Here is a 14,995-nt window from a genome sequence, read left to right as displayed (position 1 = left end):
CCTCCAAAATTCCTATGTTAGAATTCAAATCCCACAAAACTGGGATCTTTGGAGAAGTGATTGAGTCACAAGACTCTGCCTCTGGATTCCTGTCCTATAGATAATGCTGAAAGAAGTACCATGCCCTCCCATCTTCCATCTCTTCTGCTATGTGAGGACATATTGTTCATTCCTTTTTGTCCCTTTCTGCCATGTGAGGACATAAAAAAGGTATATTGGAAGCAAAGAACAGCTCACATCAGACACTGAATAGGGCACCTTGATCCTAGATTTTCTAGCTTCCAGAACTGTGACAAATAAATTTTCTTTTCTTGATAAATTACCCAGTGTCAGGTATTTTGTTAGAGCAGCATGAATAGACTAAGCCACTCCCCAAAATTCATATGTTGAAGCCTTACCCTCAGTATCTCAGAATGTAGATACATTTGAAAACAGGACATTTAAAGATATGATTCAGTTAAAATGAGGCCATTCCAGTAGGCCCTATTCCAGTATGTCTGGTGACCTTATAAGAAGAGGAAATTAAGACATGCAGAGACAACAGAGAAGTTGAGAGAATCTGATCTGATCTACAAGAGATATTAAAGAAGTTCATGCTGAATGACAAAATAATACCATATGTAAACCTTGGGTCTACATTAAAAATGATGATGAACATGTAGACAAGTTTTATATTGAAGAACATGAGGTGGAGGGGAAAGATGAGCCCCAAATTTAGTTAATAAGTAGGCAAATATAAAAAAACTTTTTAACTCCTGTTTTAATTTTCTTCAAAAGGTAATTATTTAAGGCAAAAAATAATAACTGTGATCTGTGCTGGCTACACGTGTAGAATTAACACCAAAAAACCCACAAATAACCCTATTAATAAATGGGCAGATGAATTAAACAGGTGCTTCTCAAAAGAAAAAATACAAATGGCCAACAAATATATTAAAATGTTCTGCATCATTAACACGTAGGGAAATGCAAAACAAAACTACACTGAGATTTCATCTCACACTACTCAGATGGCAGTCATTAAGAATACAAATAATAATAAAAGCTGGAGAGGATATAGACAAAAAGATACACTTTTATACTGTTGGTGAAGCTGTAAATTAGGACAACCACTATGCAAATAAGTATGGAGGCTCCTCAAAAGACTAGGCATGAAACTACCATAGGACCCAACTCTACCACTTCTTAGTATTTGTCATACTACCATGATATGTGAATATCCACGTTTATAGCAGCACAATTCACAATAGCTAAACTACGGAACTAGTCTAGGTGTCCATCAACGGATGAATGGATAAGAAAATGTGGTGTAGATACACAATGGAGTTTTATTCAGCCATGAAGAAAACTGAAATGTCGTTTGCAGGAAAATGGATGGAACCAGAAACTATTCTGTTAAGTGAAATAATCCAAACTCAGAAGTTTAAGGGTCATATTTTCTCTCATATATGGAAGCTAGAGAGGGGAGAAAAAAAAAAACACAGCAGATCTGGTTTCTCTGTGGGAAGTAGTGTCTTCTGAAAATTAAAGGGAAATCAGTAGAGGAAAGTGACCAGGGTTGAGAAGCAAGAGGAAGCGGGGAAGTGCTTGGGGGTGATACTGATCAAATTATATCATTATATTGTGATATGCACAAATACATAACAAATCTCATCATTATGTACAATTATAATGTTCAATTTAAAAAGTGTATAGAAAAAAAAAAGAAAAGATATAAACCATAAGACAATCATAATACAAAGGATATTTTAAATACCCTTTACAAAAGGGACTGTTAAGGACTCAATTGTGTCCCCTCTAGACTCACATATGAAAGTTTCAGCCTCTAGTGCAATTGTGTTTGGAAATAAGCCTTTAATAAAGAGATAATTAAGGTTAAGTGAGGTCACAAGGGTGAGACCCTAATCCAATACGACTGATGCCTAAGAAGAGGGAAAGGCATCAGGGAAGTTCAGACACCGAAAAAAAATTCCATTGGAGAACACAGAGGGAAAGTGGCCATCTGCAAGCCACCGAGAAACCAGACCTGCTGACATCCTGATCTTGAACTTCCAGCCTCCAAAACTGAAAAAAAAGTTCTGTGTTGAAGTCACAGAATCTGTGATATTTCTTTTATAACAGTCCTGACAAACTAAGATACTGATAGACTATTATCATGACTGTACAAATACTAATGGCAACCATAAAAGAGAATCAAACTTTAAAAAAGACTAGTAAAAGGGTAAAACTAGGAGTGGATATACTCGCAGGGTACTCAGAATCAAGGCCTGCACCAGCAAGAGTGAGGTGGTTAAATCTCTGGCCCTGCCCTCTGCCTCAATTCCAAAGGGTGACAATGGAAGGCCTGATGTATTGGACTCTGAGGCAGCAAACCCAGAATATGGGTGGCTATAGAGGAAGGTTGAAGCAAAGACACAAATTTGTCTGTTTTCATATTTCTTGGTCCCTGATCAAATATTTAAGCCTACAGGGGGAGACGCAATAGTTCTACTAAAATTGGTACCATATATCATCGGTAGCAGACCTTTATTATTCATAATTTCCACAACTCCTGTTAGAATGATAAATTTAAAACCGACCAAAATTTCAGTAGCAGGAAGAAATCCTCAAGAACTGGCACAACCTCTCCTTCCCCACCCCACCCCCGCAAAAAGAAGAAGATGAAGAAGGAGGAAGTTACAGCAAGAAGGAAAAAAAAAATGTGTTTTCCATTTTCCTGTTGTCTACCATTATGAAATGAGAGGGGCACTCTCAGAAGGAGTCAGATTATTCTTGGAGTTTCCAGGACCTCAGGAGAACAGAGCAGCACTGGAGTAGGGAAAAAAGGCCCCTTGGCAACGCCAAGTCTTGGGCTAAGCCTGGGTTCTTCCCAACCTGTGCCATGCTTGAGAAAAGGGTGCCATTCCAGATCAGTAATCTATAGAGCAACCTGAGGTGTCCTCAAGGCAGCTGGAACCCTAGCTTTATAATGTCAGCACTGCCCGTGACTGAAATCTAGATTCTCAACTAAGATTCTTCAATGTTTCCATTTCATGGGCTTTCGATTCCTGGATCTATTTGTGGGATATCACTATTAGTTTCAGTAGTCATTTTTTTTGTTGTTGTTCTTGACCTGATTGCTTGTCAACATTTTTCAATGCACTGAAGACCCAGAAAAACCATTCGTTATGTCCCAAATGGGTTCATCGGAGTGCATTTTGTGAGTATGTCTGTACTTTCAAAAGATTTGCTCTTTCTGCTGAAAAAAAAAAAAAAATTAAAGAAAAAGAAAAAAAAATCCCTACAGTTATCCACTGCCTGAATAAAACTTCTTTATATCACAAGACATGAAAATGTCTCTCAGGCTACAGATTCTAAATTTCTGTGCATTGATCACTTAGGGGGTGAGGTTGGGTGTAGAAATACAGATTCCCAGGCCAGGCCTTTGGTGATACTACAGTAGGTGGGAGCCCAAGAATCTGCACATTTCAAATCAAGCTCCCCAGGTGAATAAATTGTAGTCAGGCTGGAACTTTGCAGCCCCAGATGATCCCTAAAAGACAGCACACTGGACAAATTCAAAGTGTATCACCTTTGTGGCTGCCCAGGTAATCATGTTCTCAAACTGCCCCACCTGGGCAGAGCCTTCCTTCTGGGTAGGCAATAAGAATTACAAGTACACAAGGCAGGGAATTCCCTACTTCCTTAGAAGATCCCCATTTATACCGGGTCTCTTACTTTGGCAAATAATAACAGCCATTCCTTCAGATACTATCAGTCATTCCTGGCCATAAAACCAAAGGAGCAAATGGCCAACGTATGTGCAAACAGAGGTCATCACCGGAAGCTGGGGAGGCTTAAGCTCATTCACCTCTCCCAGTACACTCCATGAGTCACTGGGGGACCTATCTCTTCACTAAAAAGATAAAAAGCAGTATTTAACCAAACACTAGTCATCTCCCCCCAAAAACTCTCTCATTTCCTTAAAGAAAGAAGGAAAAATAAAGGAGTCATTTCCTGATTGCAGAATGATGGCATCAGGTACTGGGCTTACCTCTTTAAGATCTGAGTCATCAAAACTTGTCCTGAACTTTGAAATCTGTTGCCAGAACTGTACCTGCATTTCCCCCTAGGGCCATGCCTGGTATGTTGGCATCTGTGTGGGTCTGAACACAGTCAAATGAAAAGCCTAACACAGAACAGCATGAGAGCCATCAGGTCTCCACAGCACACACCACAGCCTCTGTATCCCGCGCCCCCACCTTTTTTTTCTGACAGGTGTGTTATAAGAATCTCATTTTTTTTTTAGTTAGTTTAAATAAGATTGGGAGTGAAAAAGCTTGAGCCAAATGAACTTGTTTTAAAGCAGTAAGAGCCAGGATGGGCCAGCTGGGCTGGTCTCCTCTTCTTTGGCTCCTTTCAAACATTCAAGAATTACTATGTGCCTTGCTGAGTACCATGTCTCCAGAAGAGCCGGCTACGGACAACCCTATGGATGCATCCCCACCCCTACCTCCCAGAACACACAACCTCCGTGAGACTTGCCAGCCCAAGTCTCTTTGTGACACCAAAGGCAGCTGCATGTCTTGGATAATCTGGTTTCATCCATTACCTATTTTAAACACGGGAGCTATGAAGAGTCAACCAACTATTCACAGCTTAATTGGAATAGGTCTTTCAAAGTTTCCCTCATGTACAGGGAGGCTTACTGGGTACCACAGCTCTTCTCTGTGTTCAGACACTTAAAACCCAAATGCCCTGTTCTGGCTCATTTATCTCTAGGAGTAGTGGCAGCAGCATTTCCCTTATATAATCATGTGACCCTGCAGCTGGGAATCATTAAAACTGTGTTATATTCAACCTAGTCTCTGGGCTCCTCTGGCATCATTAGAGAAAAAAAAAAAAGTTCATACTAAAAGCACATATGGTACAAGTTACCACTCTCCCTCTGCTCCACTATACTCAGTGCTAACACCACCTTCTTGTAATGAGACCTATTTGGCCAAATCAGCAAAGTCCACCACTGGCTGGGCACTTTCCACCCACTGACAACAGGAGAGGAATGTTTTGGTTTCATCCACACAGCAATCCTATAATGTAAATAGTCTCCTCAAACTTGAATAAACAGTATCAAAGAGCTGAAGTAGACTGTTCAAAGTCACAGCCAGCCAGTGGTAGCTGAGACATGAGCAGCTGATTTCAGTAAAGTCATCTGAACCCACCTCTTCTTGATCAAAGTCATCTTTATTCTCAATGTTAAGAAAACTTACAAGTGAAAATCTGAAATGAATACCATTCTCTATTAAAGAAAACTAACCTAGTATGTACATTCCATGTATGTATTATATGCCAAAATTTATTCTTCTGTCATGTATGACTAAAAATAAATAAAGAAAGAAAGAAAGAAAGGAAAAAAAAAAGAAAACTAACCTAAATTTGTTCACAAGCCAGCTTGGGGTGAGACCCATTCTTGTGACCTCCTCACACTTCTATTTTTCTTTTTAGTAGAGAAGAGCTATTTGTCTAGTCAGTCTCCAGTCCCTCTACAGAAATACTATCAGACTGGTCTATAACCCTCCTTATTCTGTATTAAAAAGGGCAATATTGGGCATGGTGGCATACTCCTGTAATCCCAGCTACTCAGGAAGCTGAGGCAGGAGGATCCCAAGTTTGTGTCCAACCTGGGGATGTATCTGGGGATATAGGTTAGTGGTAGAGTGCTTGCCTAGCAATATGTGAACTCTGGGTTCAATCCCATATGAGAAACAAGCAGAGACATCCATCTAGTTTTGCAGCTAGTTCTGAACTTTAGCTACTCTGCTTGTGTACCATAAATGTGCTTCTAGAGAAAAAGCAACTGTTCTCTGAAAGGATGGGATAAGTATTATTTGATTGCTCTGGACAATGATATGTGTAATAAATTTCTCAGGTAGCTTCCATGTCTGATGTGAAAGTCCAAGAAAACAAAATCCTACGGAATAAAGTTTATTGCTGCTACACCACTGATAATTTTAACAGACACCAAAAGAAATATGCTTATTTCAGTTTTTAATTAATGGAAAATAAAAATACTTTGAAAATGGTTCTACCATCCTAAGTAAGCACCTTTTCTTTGTGAAACACAAGGAAATTCCAAATGCATTTTTGCCATTATAAGCTTTTTTGCCAAATGCATTTTTGCCATTATAAGCTTACCTTCAAGGGACCCTTTCATACCATCATTCTTCTTTGCATAAATAACTTGCCCGCTCAGATTCCAGGCCTTCATGTAAATATGAGAAAGTTGTGCAATGCCAGGGACATGGTAGGTGCCCAATAAATACCCACTGCAGGAAGGAATAGTGCTCTCTTCCTGAAAGTTGGATTGGGGAACTGGATGCCTCCAAACTTAAATGACCCCAAATGTAATGGTCTAAGACCATGGGCCAGATTGTTTCTTTGGTGCCTCTTGCCCGTGACATTCTACTAGTATCCACCCTTCACTTTTAACTCATTTCCTCCTTGTCAGGTCAGAAGATAACTAAAAAGCAACTGACTTCCTGATTTACATTTTGGACATGATTTATATTTTGCAACAAGTTTCTCTAATTTTTTTTTTTTTTTGATCCTCCACAAATCACTCATTTTCAGCTGTTGGGCAGCACCACTGAAAGACAAAAGTCAAGAAACTGCAGTCATTTCAGACTCCAAGCCACAGTCATCAAAACCAGAGATGGTAAGAGCAGGAAGTGAACTCCCAGCTAGAGAGAAACATAAAAGGTGGGGCGTTCAGAGCACCTTTTTGGTATTGGTTGAATTCTTACTGTGTGCATTTGGTATTAAGTGCAGGATGTGGGCAGTATGAGGATGGGTGAGGCAATAAAAGTTAATCTAGCACCATGCAGTGCCTTCCCTTCACTTCCCTTCACGTCCTCATTGCCCAAATCAGTGCCCCTGGTACTGGGGTTCCACTAACACTCCTGTCCTCCTCCCTTTCCCTTCCATAAGGAAACAGGTGGCACTTTCTGGTCACTGTTATTTCTCCCCTACCTCCTGGAAATTACCATATGTTCAATCCCTTCAACTGTACCAAGCAAAAATGAGGAGGGTGGGGAATGGACTACATGCTACATGGTGAGGAGCAAAGCTGGATTCTGAGTACTAATGAAATCTCCAAGAAGAAAAAAGTGTTATTTTCAACTAGGGCTACTTCCAGTAGAAGTAAATTAACTGGATCCATTAACTCTGAGACTGCTGCAGTGCCTGGCACTGGGGTGACTCAACTCCAAAGATTAATTATTTGAAGTTCTCCAAGTCATAAACCATGTAGAAATTTGCTCCTCCCCCAACTTGGCATTTCCTAATGAGTACTGTTTGGATGTAATCGCTTCTCACCACACACCCTTTCCTCCAATTTCAACAGAATGAAAATTGCAAAAAATAAGGCATCACAAAATACTCTCTTCTTGGCCCATGCAGGGTGTCGACCCTGGTTTCTGCCATTCTGCTTAGGATCCAGAACAGCCTGTCCTCATGACATCTCTATACCCAGCTGGAGACTAAGTCTAGCAATGTAATCAGAAATGGAATATTAAGACAATGAAGGTGAGAAGATTCCCAAATCACACAATACTTCTCACTAAATTTAAACTCATCAGAACAAAAGGCATCATAGAGTAAAAATCTCTTAAAGAAAATGTTTAAAATGCCCATTTGTGCATGATTATTATACTTTTGGTGGAACCATCTTATATTTGATGACTTATTATTTTTAGATCTTCAGGTAATCCAGAAGAATTTAATAGCTTGTAAAGCCTACATTTGTCAATGCAAAGAGCTTAATGCAAAACATTGAATATCTAAGGTTTTACAGAGAAATAAGAGGTGGTGCACTTCCCTAAACTTTCCTTATTGAAATTAGAGGTTAAAACTCAAAACGTGGGCCATGATTAATGTATATGGAGGAAAATATGCATCCAAAAAATCTACAAAAAAGATAATTATGTTACTAGCTAGAATATTAACAATAAATTGCTGACTTAATTACTCATGACAGATCTAATTAGAAGGTGGCAATAAATGTTTCCAGGTGTTTAATTAAGTGTGATAATTATTTCTTTCTTAAAGAGAGATGGAGTCATATGTTTACATTGCAAAGTATAATGTTTCCTTAGTTAAAACAGTGTGGAAATACTTTTGTGTAACACAGGATTCAAACCAGATAAAAATATCTTCTAAGATAAGCAGCACTTAAAGTGATTTATCAGCTCTTAACTTTTCATATGCCAATGCACAAAGGCTTCTTAAAGACTACCCTGTCTTGGTTATTTCCTTTAGCCACATAGTTTTGTTATACTGATACCTCAGGGAACACTTTCTACTCAAAAATGTCATTTCCCTAGCAGCATCTCTTAAATAAATTCTTGTCAATAAAGTGGGGAAAATGTTATGGGTATTCTATTTTCATGGCAAGAACACAGCAAGAATAAACTGAGATGTGGAAGAACTCAAAGACTATTACAACTAGAACTTTAATGGGACCTGAGAAACCAGGCAATCCTTTTATAGATGAAAGACTAATTTGTAGATTGATTGAAGTACAATACTGTTATGATAGCAAAGCTATCAATTTTTAAAATATGGAAAAATGCCCCCTGCCCAATAAAATTAATTTATGGAGAGTGGAATGATCAGTTTTAAGCAATTTAAACATTTTTGTTTCAACACTGGAAACTGAACTACTGTTCCTTAGTGCTAGGTGTCAGTTGATCTAGAAACATGATGTTGCTGAATCCATGAACATCTTTTAGGTGCTCAAGCCTGGTCAGGCAGATTGGTCTTAAATATAAGCAGCCCGGGGCCCAGAGGGCCTGGGAACTCATCAGGTGTTCTTGCAGCAGGTGCTGAGGGCTGGAATGACACAAGTACGCTCTTGTACACAAACAGACACGTGCACACAACTTGACTCTCCAAAGGAAATCTCCACTGAAAAATCTCAAAGCAAAACTTTGGTCCTTGCCCGTTTTACAATGCAGAATTGGACTACAATCTCAGACCAGCAACTCAGTCTGCAATCTGGGGCATCCTGATAACCCTTGCAATCCGATCTATCCCAGCATGTGCGTTTGGTTACCGAGAGGACGTGACACGTAGCGGGAGCCATTCCACAGAAGGAAGGAAGGAATGGCAAGTGGGGCTCAGCGCTGGAGGTGGAAGTTAAGAAGCTGGCCCAATCTGTAAAGGTTCCTAGTCCGGGATCTAGAATTCTCCTTACAACGCAGAAACAGGGTGAAACTAGGGGAAGTTGCGAGGCTGTGCGCTCTTGCACCCACTCTTACGCACACCCACTTACACACACTCGTTCCTACGCATCCACTCTCTCCCACTCTCTCTCCGGAAACTCTCAGTGGACTGGAAGCGCGACCCCAGGAACACTTTTTAAAGTTCCTAAATGCCGACTGCTTTATTTGTTTATTTATTTTAACCCCAGCGATCGGGAGAGCCCAGGAGGGGGGCACGCGGGTTGGGCGCTCCCGGGAGGCACTTACTCGGAGGACGGGGCGCGGCGGCGCCGGACGCTGAGATGCGAGGTGGGCGGTCTGGCGATGGGGACTCCCCTAGTCGCTGCACTGCTCGCGCGCGCCTGCGGACCTTAACAACCAAACGCGGGCCACAGCGGGCGGGAGAAGAGGAGCCAGGGGCAGGGGGCGGGGCGAGGAGGAGGAGACCAGGGGCGTGGCGGGCCGGGCCGGGGAGGAGTCCGGGAGCTGGGGGCGGAGCGCGACTGGCAGGGGCGGAGGGGCGGAGCTGGTCGGGAGGGGGGGACGGGAAGGAGGAGCCGAGGGCCGCCGCGGGGCGGGGCGGAGACGGCTGGAAGTGGTCCCTCGGGGGAGAGGGCACGGGTCAGCCGCCAGGACCCTCCCTGTACCGGATCAGGGAGGCACAGACTTCTGGGCGCTAGGGGTCAAGACTTGTTGGAAGACAACACAGGAAAGTTGCTATCCCTTAGGCCTCTCGGATTCCGCGTCAGTTGTAAAAGAGAGATAGCAACCAAGTGGCGATGAAATGGTTTAGTGGGACTCTACTTACTTGCATCTTTCCTGGCAAATAACAGTGTACCTGAATGTTAGCGTCTGCTGCCATTGTTATTATTATGATGAAGATCCGAGAAAGTCCCTAAATGCTATCTGCTTTTATATATTTGTTTGTTTTCGGCCTCTAATGGCCTGAAGACTACCCAGAGATAGCCAAAGCGCTCCGGATTCATGGATTCCATTAGCGAAGGATGCCAGGCTTCCTCACGCAGCCAAAGGCTCATGGGTTCTTGGAAAGCCAGCAGATGTCAACCACCCTGCGAACCTCACTGTGATGGTCCTTACCTAAGGAACCAGGGTTCTCCAGATCCAGAGAGACCACAAGGATGAGACAGAATCTGGGCTTCCTTCCGTTCAAGAGCCCTTACCCTAGCACCTATTTACATGGGCGACGGAAGTTTGTGGGAGTTAAGTTGAATCCATCGTACTAAAAACATTAATTACACACCTGCTATGTGGTATCTGTATGCAGGAATCTGAGGAAATGGCAGAGCCTGTCTGGGAGACAGGAAAGTTAGCCCTGGATAGGTGGAATAGACAAAGTCACAACACATCTAGGTTTAATACCAAAGATAGGACCATACACAAAGTACGGGATATTTTAAAAGATGACAATGTCCTGTGATTATAATATAGGGAGAAGGTGCCAGGGAGATTCTCCTGGAGAGGGTGAATTTGGAAGAAGGATTGGGAGCTTACAAACAGCTACAGGTAGAGAAAAGTCATAGTAAACATTTCCCAGCACTAAGAAGGATTGGAGAAGTGGAGTGCTTGTTGGAATGAAGCTTAAACAGTAGAACAGAACCAAACCCAAGGGCTTTCTTCTTATAGGAGCTAAGGACATTAATTTGATCTTTGGTTGAGAGGAAAACAGAAGGCTTATAAGCATGGGAGATGTATCAAATGTTGTTTTAGAAAGGCTAATTTGGAACCAACACAGAAGATCCCAAGGCCAGGTAAGTATTTTAGAAATTATGGAAATATGTCAGGGTGAGCTACTTGGGTGGGCAGAATAAAGATCCCCTGAAAGATGTTCATTCCCTAATCCCCAAATCTTGTGACCCTGTTAACATGGCAAAAGGCATTTTGCAGGTGTGATTAAGGTTAAGGCTGTTCAGATGGGAATATTACCTTGGATTATTTAAGTGGGCCCTGTCCCCTAAAGTGGAAGCCTGGTGGGACAGAGAGATTCAAAGTGTGGCAGGGACTCAACCTGGGCCTCTAGAAGTTAGGAATGGGCCTCCACTAACAGCCAAAAACAACAACAAAAGGAATCTCAATCCTACAAGAATTGAATTCCTCAACCACAAGAATTGAATCCCACCAATAACCCAAGTGAAATGGACCTTCCCTGGGAGCCTCCAGGAAGAAACTCAGTTCTCCTGACAATTTTATCCTAGAGAGACCAGCACTGGACTTATGACCCATGGAACTATAAAATTTGTGTTATTTTAAACACCTAAATTTGTGGTGATTTGTTATAGTAGTAATAGGAAACTAATACAGATGCTGAGAGGCTAAATTAAGTGGAAGGAAAGAAGATGGATTTAAGATGTAACAAAGGTTACTGATGGAGTGGGGGCCAGGGGAGTCATCTAGGTTCTTTTCAAGGTTTCTGGATTGGCAGATATCATCAGTGGTGCCACCCTGAGGAGGGAGGAACAAAGACAGATACTTTCTAAACACCTCTGGAGTCTATCAGTGATGCAATTAAATCAGGATTGAAAGGGTTTTAATTATTTGTGCATTCCCAGCACAAATAATTAAAACCATCTCTGAATTCTCGTGAGGATATTTGTCAACAATAATTGAGAGTTATAGCAATGGATCTGCCCAGTGTAAGCTGAGTGACTGTGGACAAAACACAATGACTTAAAGATACCTGGCTGCTTCTGTGTGAGACAGAAGGAGCCCTATGTGCATGGTTGTTGTGACTCACCCAGGATGTCCTATTGTCTGAAAACTCAGTTCTAGTAATTTTCACTATGGTTTGACTTCAGTCTCCTTTTTCCCCAGTAGTGCCACCCTGAGGAGGCAGGAACAAAGACAAATACTTTCTAAACATCTCTGGAGTCTACAATGATGCAATTAAACTAGGAATAAAGTATTTGTGCATTTCCAGCTTCCCCTCCCCCAAATAATTAGAAACCATCTCTGAATGCCTAAAAGTGAGGATATTTGTCAATACCTTATCTACATCAAGATGTTACATCAACATTTTGATGCAGCCCTAGATATCTTCTTGCATAGTGAGAGGGAAAGGGGGCGGGTTAACTTTTACCAGGTCCTCAAGACTTCTTTCCCATCCCCCTCATCCTTTGGCCCTTGAGAGACGATCTCACCTCCTAGTTCATAAAAAATATAGAAACCATCTATAGAGGATTTTCCCAATGACCTGCCTCACCCACCCAAAATACCATCTATCTCCATGCTAATCTTGAATTCCCTTCCTTTTACCTAGATGACTCAGAATAAACCAGTCCAAGACTTCTCTGGGCCCTCCAGCAAGCCCTCTCCCTCCTACCTACAGGGACCATACTTCATTAATTATTCTTTCCCTTTTATCCTTAATCTTTTGGTTCCTATACTTTTCCTGCAGGACATAAACATGTCAAAATTTTAAAAATACAAAACTTAAAATTCTTTATAGACTCTAATACCTTTTCTCAGCTAGACCCACTTTAGCAGGACCATTTAGACCTGCAAAACCACAGGTGTTTAATATATTTGTATATTTTAAGAGAATTCATCCCTCAGTGTCTACTCTTTCAAAAACATTTTTAGTTGTAAAAATGGATCTTTTATTTTATTTATGTATTTATATGCGGTGCTGAAGAGCAAACCCAGGGCCTCACACATGCCAGGCAAGTGCTTTACCACTGAGCCACAACCCCAGTCCCTCAGTATCTACTTTATGAGGGGCATGGAGAGTGGCAGATGGAGAGTGCCCTTATGTGGGTAAAAACATAGGACTTTATTTCATAGTGTGTATCACATATGTATGTGATATTTCATTATCACATAGGTTTAGAAATTAGCAGAATAGCTCACTTTCCTGTCTTACTTGAATCAATAGATATTTGGTCCATTTTGTTTTTAAACTAGCGCTTGCATGTTTACAATTTGGGGCCATAAAAATATTAGAATATAGAAGCTCTTAACAATGAGTTCAATATTCAGTGGTGAAATAAATTTTTTAAATAATTGTAGCTATATCTGGACTGATGAATCCTTTGACCCAGGGTGGGGAGGGGGAACAGGCCCCATAAATCACATGAAGTAGAGATAGCTGTTACTATAGATGCATGCCAAAAATGACTCTGTGTGTGCCTTCTATTATTACTTCTGCCCAGTTGAATGTAAAAGAACTCACTCTAGACAAAGTCATGAAGTTTTTAAAAATTTCTAGTATTCTTTTTTCTCATATTCTTTTATTGATACATTATAGTTCTGCATATTCATGGGATTTACTATTACATATTCACACATGCACACAATATAACAATATAATTTGATCAATATCCTACTCTTTTGTCCCTTACCTCTCAGTAAGGATCTCACTTTGATTTTTAGGAGATCCACCCCTCCTTAGTTATCCTTTTTCTTCTCTATCTTCCACATATGAGAGAAAACACACAACCCCTTAAACTTTTGAATTGGTCTTATTTCACTTAACACAATGGTCTCTATTTCCATCTATTTTCCTGAAAACAACATTTCCACTTTTTTATGACTGAATAAAACTCCATTGTGTACATATACCACATTTTATTTATCCGTTCATCCATTGATGGACACCTAGGTTGTTTCCATAGTTTGGTTATTGTGAATTGTGCTGCTATAAACATTGTTATGCATGTTATCACTGAAGTATGATGACTTTAATTCTTCATGGTAAATACTGAAGAGAGGTATAGCTGGATCATATGGTGGTTCCATGCCTAGTCTCTTGTGGAGCCTCCATATTGATTTCCATAGTGGTTGTACTAATTTACAGTCCAATGAATCAACAGTGTAAAAATGTTCCTTTTTCTCTGCATTCTCTGCAGCATTTATTATTATTTGTATTCTTGAAGACTGCCATTCTCACTGGTGTGAAATGAACTCACATTTTGAGTTAATTTTTATGCAGGGTGAGAGATAAAGGTCTAGTGTCATTCTCCTACATTGTTGTGCCAGCACCATTTGTTTAAAAGGCTGTCTTTTCTTCCATGTATGTTTTTGGCCCCTTTGTCAAGGATCAGCTGGCTGGATCTGTATGGGTTTGTTTAGTGTCTTCTATTCTATACCATTTGTCTATGTGTCTGTTTTTATGCCAGTGCCATGCAGTTTTTGTTACTATAACTTTGTAGTATAACTTGAGAAAAGGTATTGTGATGTCTCCAACAATGCTTTTTTGGCTTAAAATCACTTTGGCTATTCTGGTCTTTTATTCTTCCAAGTGAATTTTAGGACTGTTTTTTGTGGTGAGCCGCTTCTGCCGTTTATGCAAATTATGGTCACCATTACATGATGGCGCTGGCTCCGCTGTGGTCTGTGACAAACAACTCCTTGTTTGGGAGAGTTGGCGCATGACTTTTCATCACTCTATGAAAAAGCTCCACGTGGCTACTTTGCATTGGGGCTTGAGATGCTTTATTAAGGCTGGGAGGGGCATCCGAGAAAGAAGAAGAACTATCAGGGGCCTGAATAAAGTTGTTGAAAGAAGATTCTTGGGTTGCGTCTTTCTTGCGGGCAAGAAGTCGCGCGCAACAACGCAACAAGTGGTGCCGGAAAACCCGGGAGTCAGAACTTTCAGCAGTCAGGGGGGTGCACCGTAGTCCCAGGTAAGTGGGACCCGCAATCAAAGCGGGAAATCGTCCCAAGTAAGTGGGATCCGCGACTAAAGCGGGGCAGCAGCTGCATTGTGTACTTTCGCTTTTACTTTCTCTTGTTGTGTCATT

General features: G+C 41.1%; 1 protein-coding gene across 20 annotated transcripts in view; it reads right to left on the bottom strand.

Annotated features, from left to right (window-relative positions):
• The window catches only part of LOC107144781 (tumor necrosis factor alpha-induced protein 8), a 314,538-nt gene that overhangs the window by 101,303 nt on the left and 198,240 nt on the right, over positions 1–14,995 (bottom strand). For 4 of the 20 annotated variants that reach the window (XR_007343404.1, XR_007343407.1, XR_007343405.1 and 1 more), the window contains exon 44: positions 9,507–12,397. The exons of 13 other annotated variants lie outside the window; for them this stretch is intronic. Coding sequence is in view for 1 of the 7 variants with exons in the window: in XM_048792002.1 (XP_048647959.1) it covers position 9,507 (1 nt within the window). In the remaining 6 variants the exon portion in view is untranslated. Of the gene's footprint in view, positions 1–9,506; positions 12,398–14,995 lie in introns of those variants that run through there. 3 more of the 20 variants (XM_048792002.1, XM_048792004.1, XM_048791999.1) reach the window with 3 other exon arrangements.

The sequence above is a fragment of the Marmota marmota genome, unplaced genomic scaffold, assembly GCF_001458135.2.
Source record: "Marmota marmota marmota unplaced genomic scaffold, marMar, whole genome shotgun sequence".
Taxonomy (NCBI): Eukaryota; Metazoa; Chordata; class Mammalia; order Rodentia; family Sciuridae; genus Marmota; species Marmota marmota.
The sequence above is the reverse complement of the archived record's forward strand: the minus strand, read 5'-3'. Positions and strand labels throughout refer to the sequence as shown.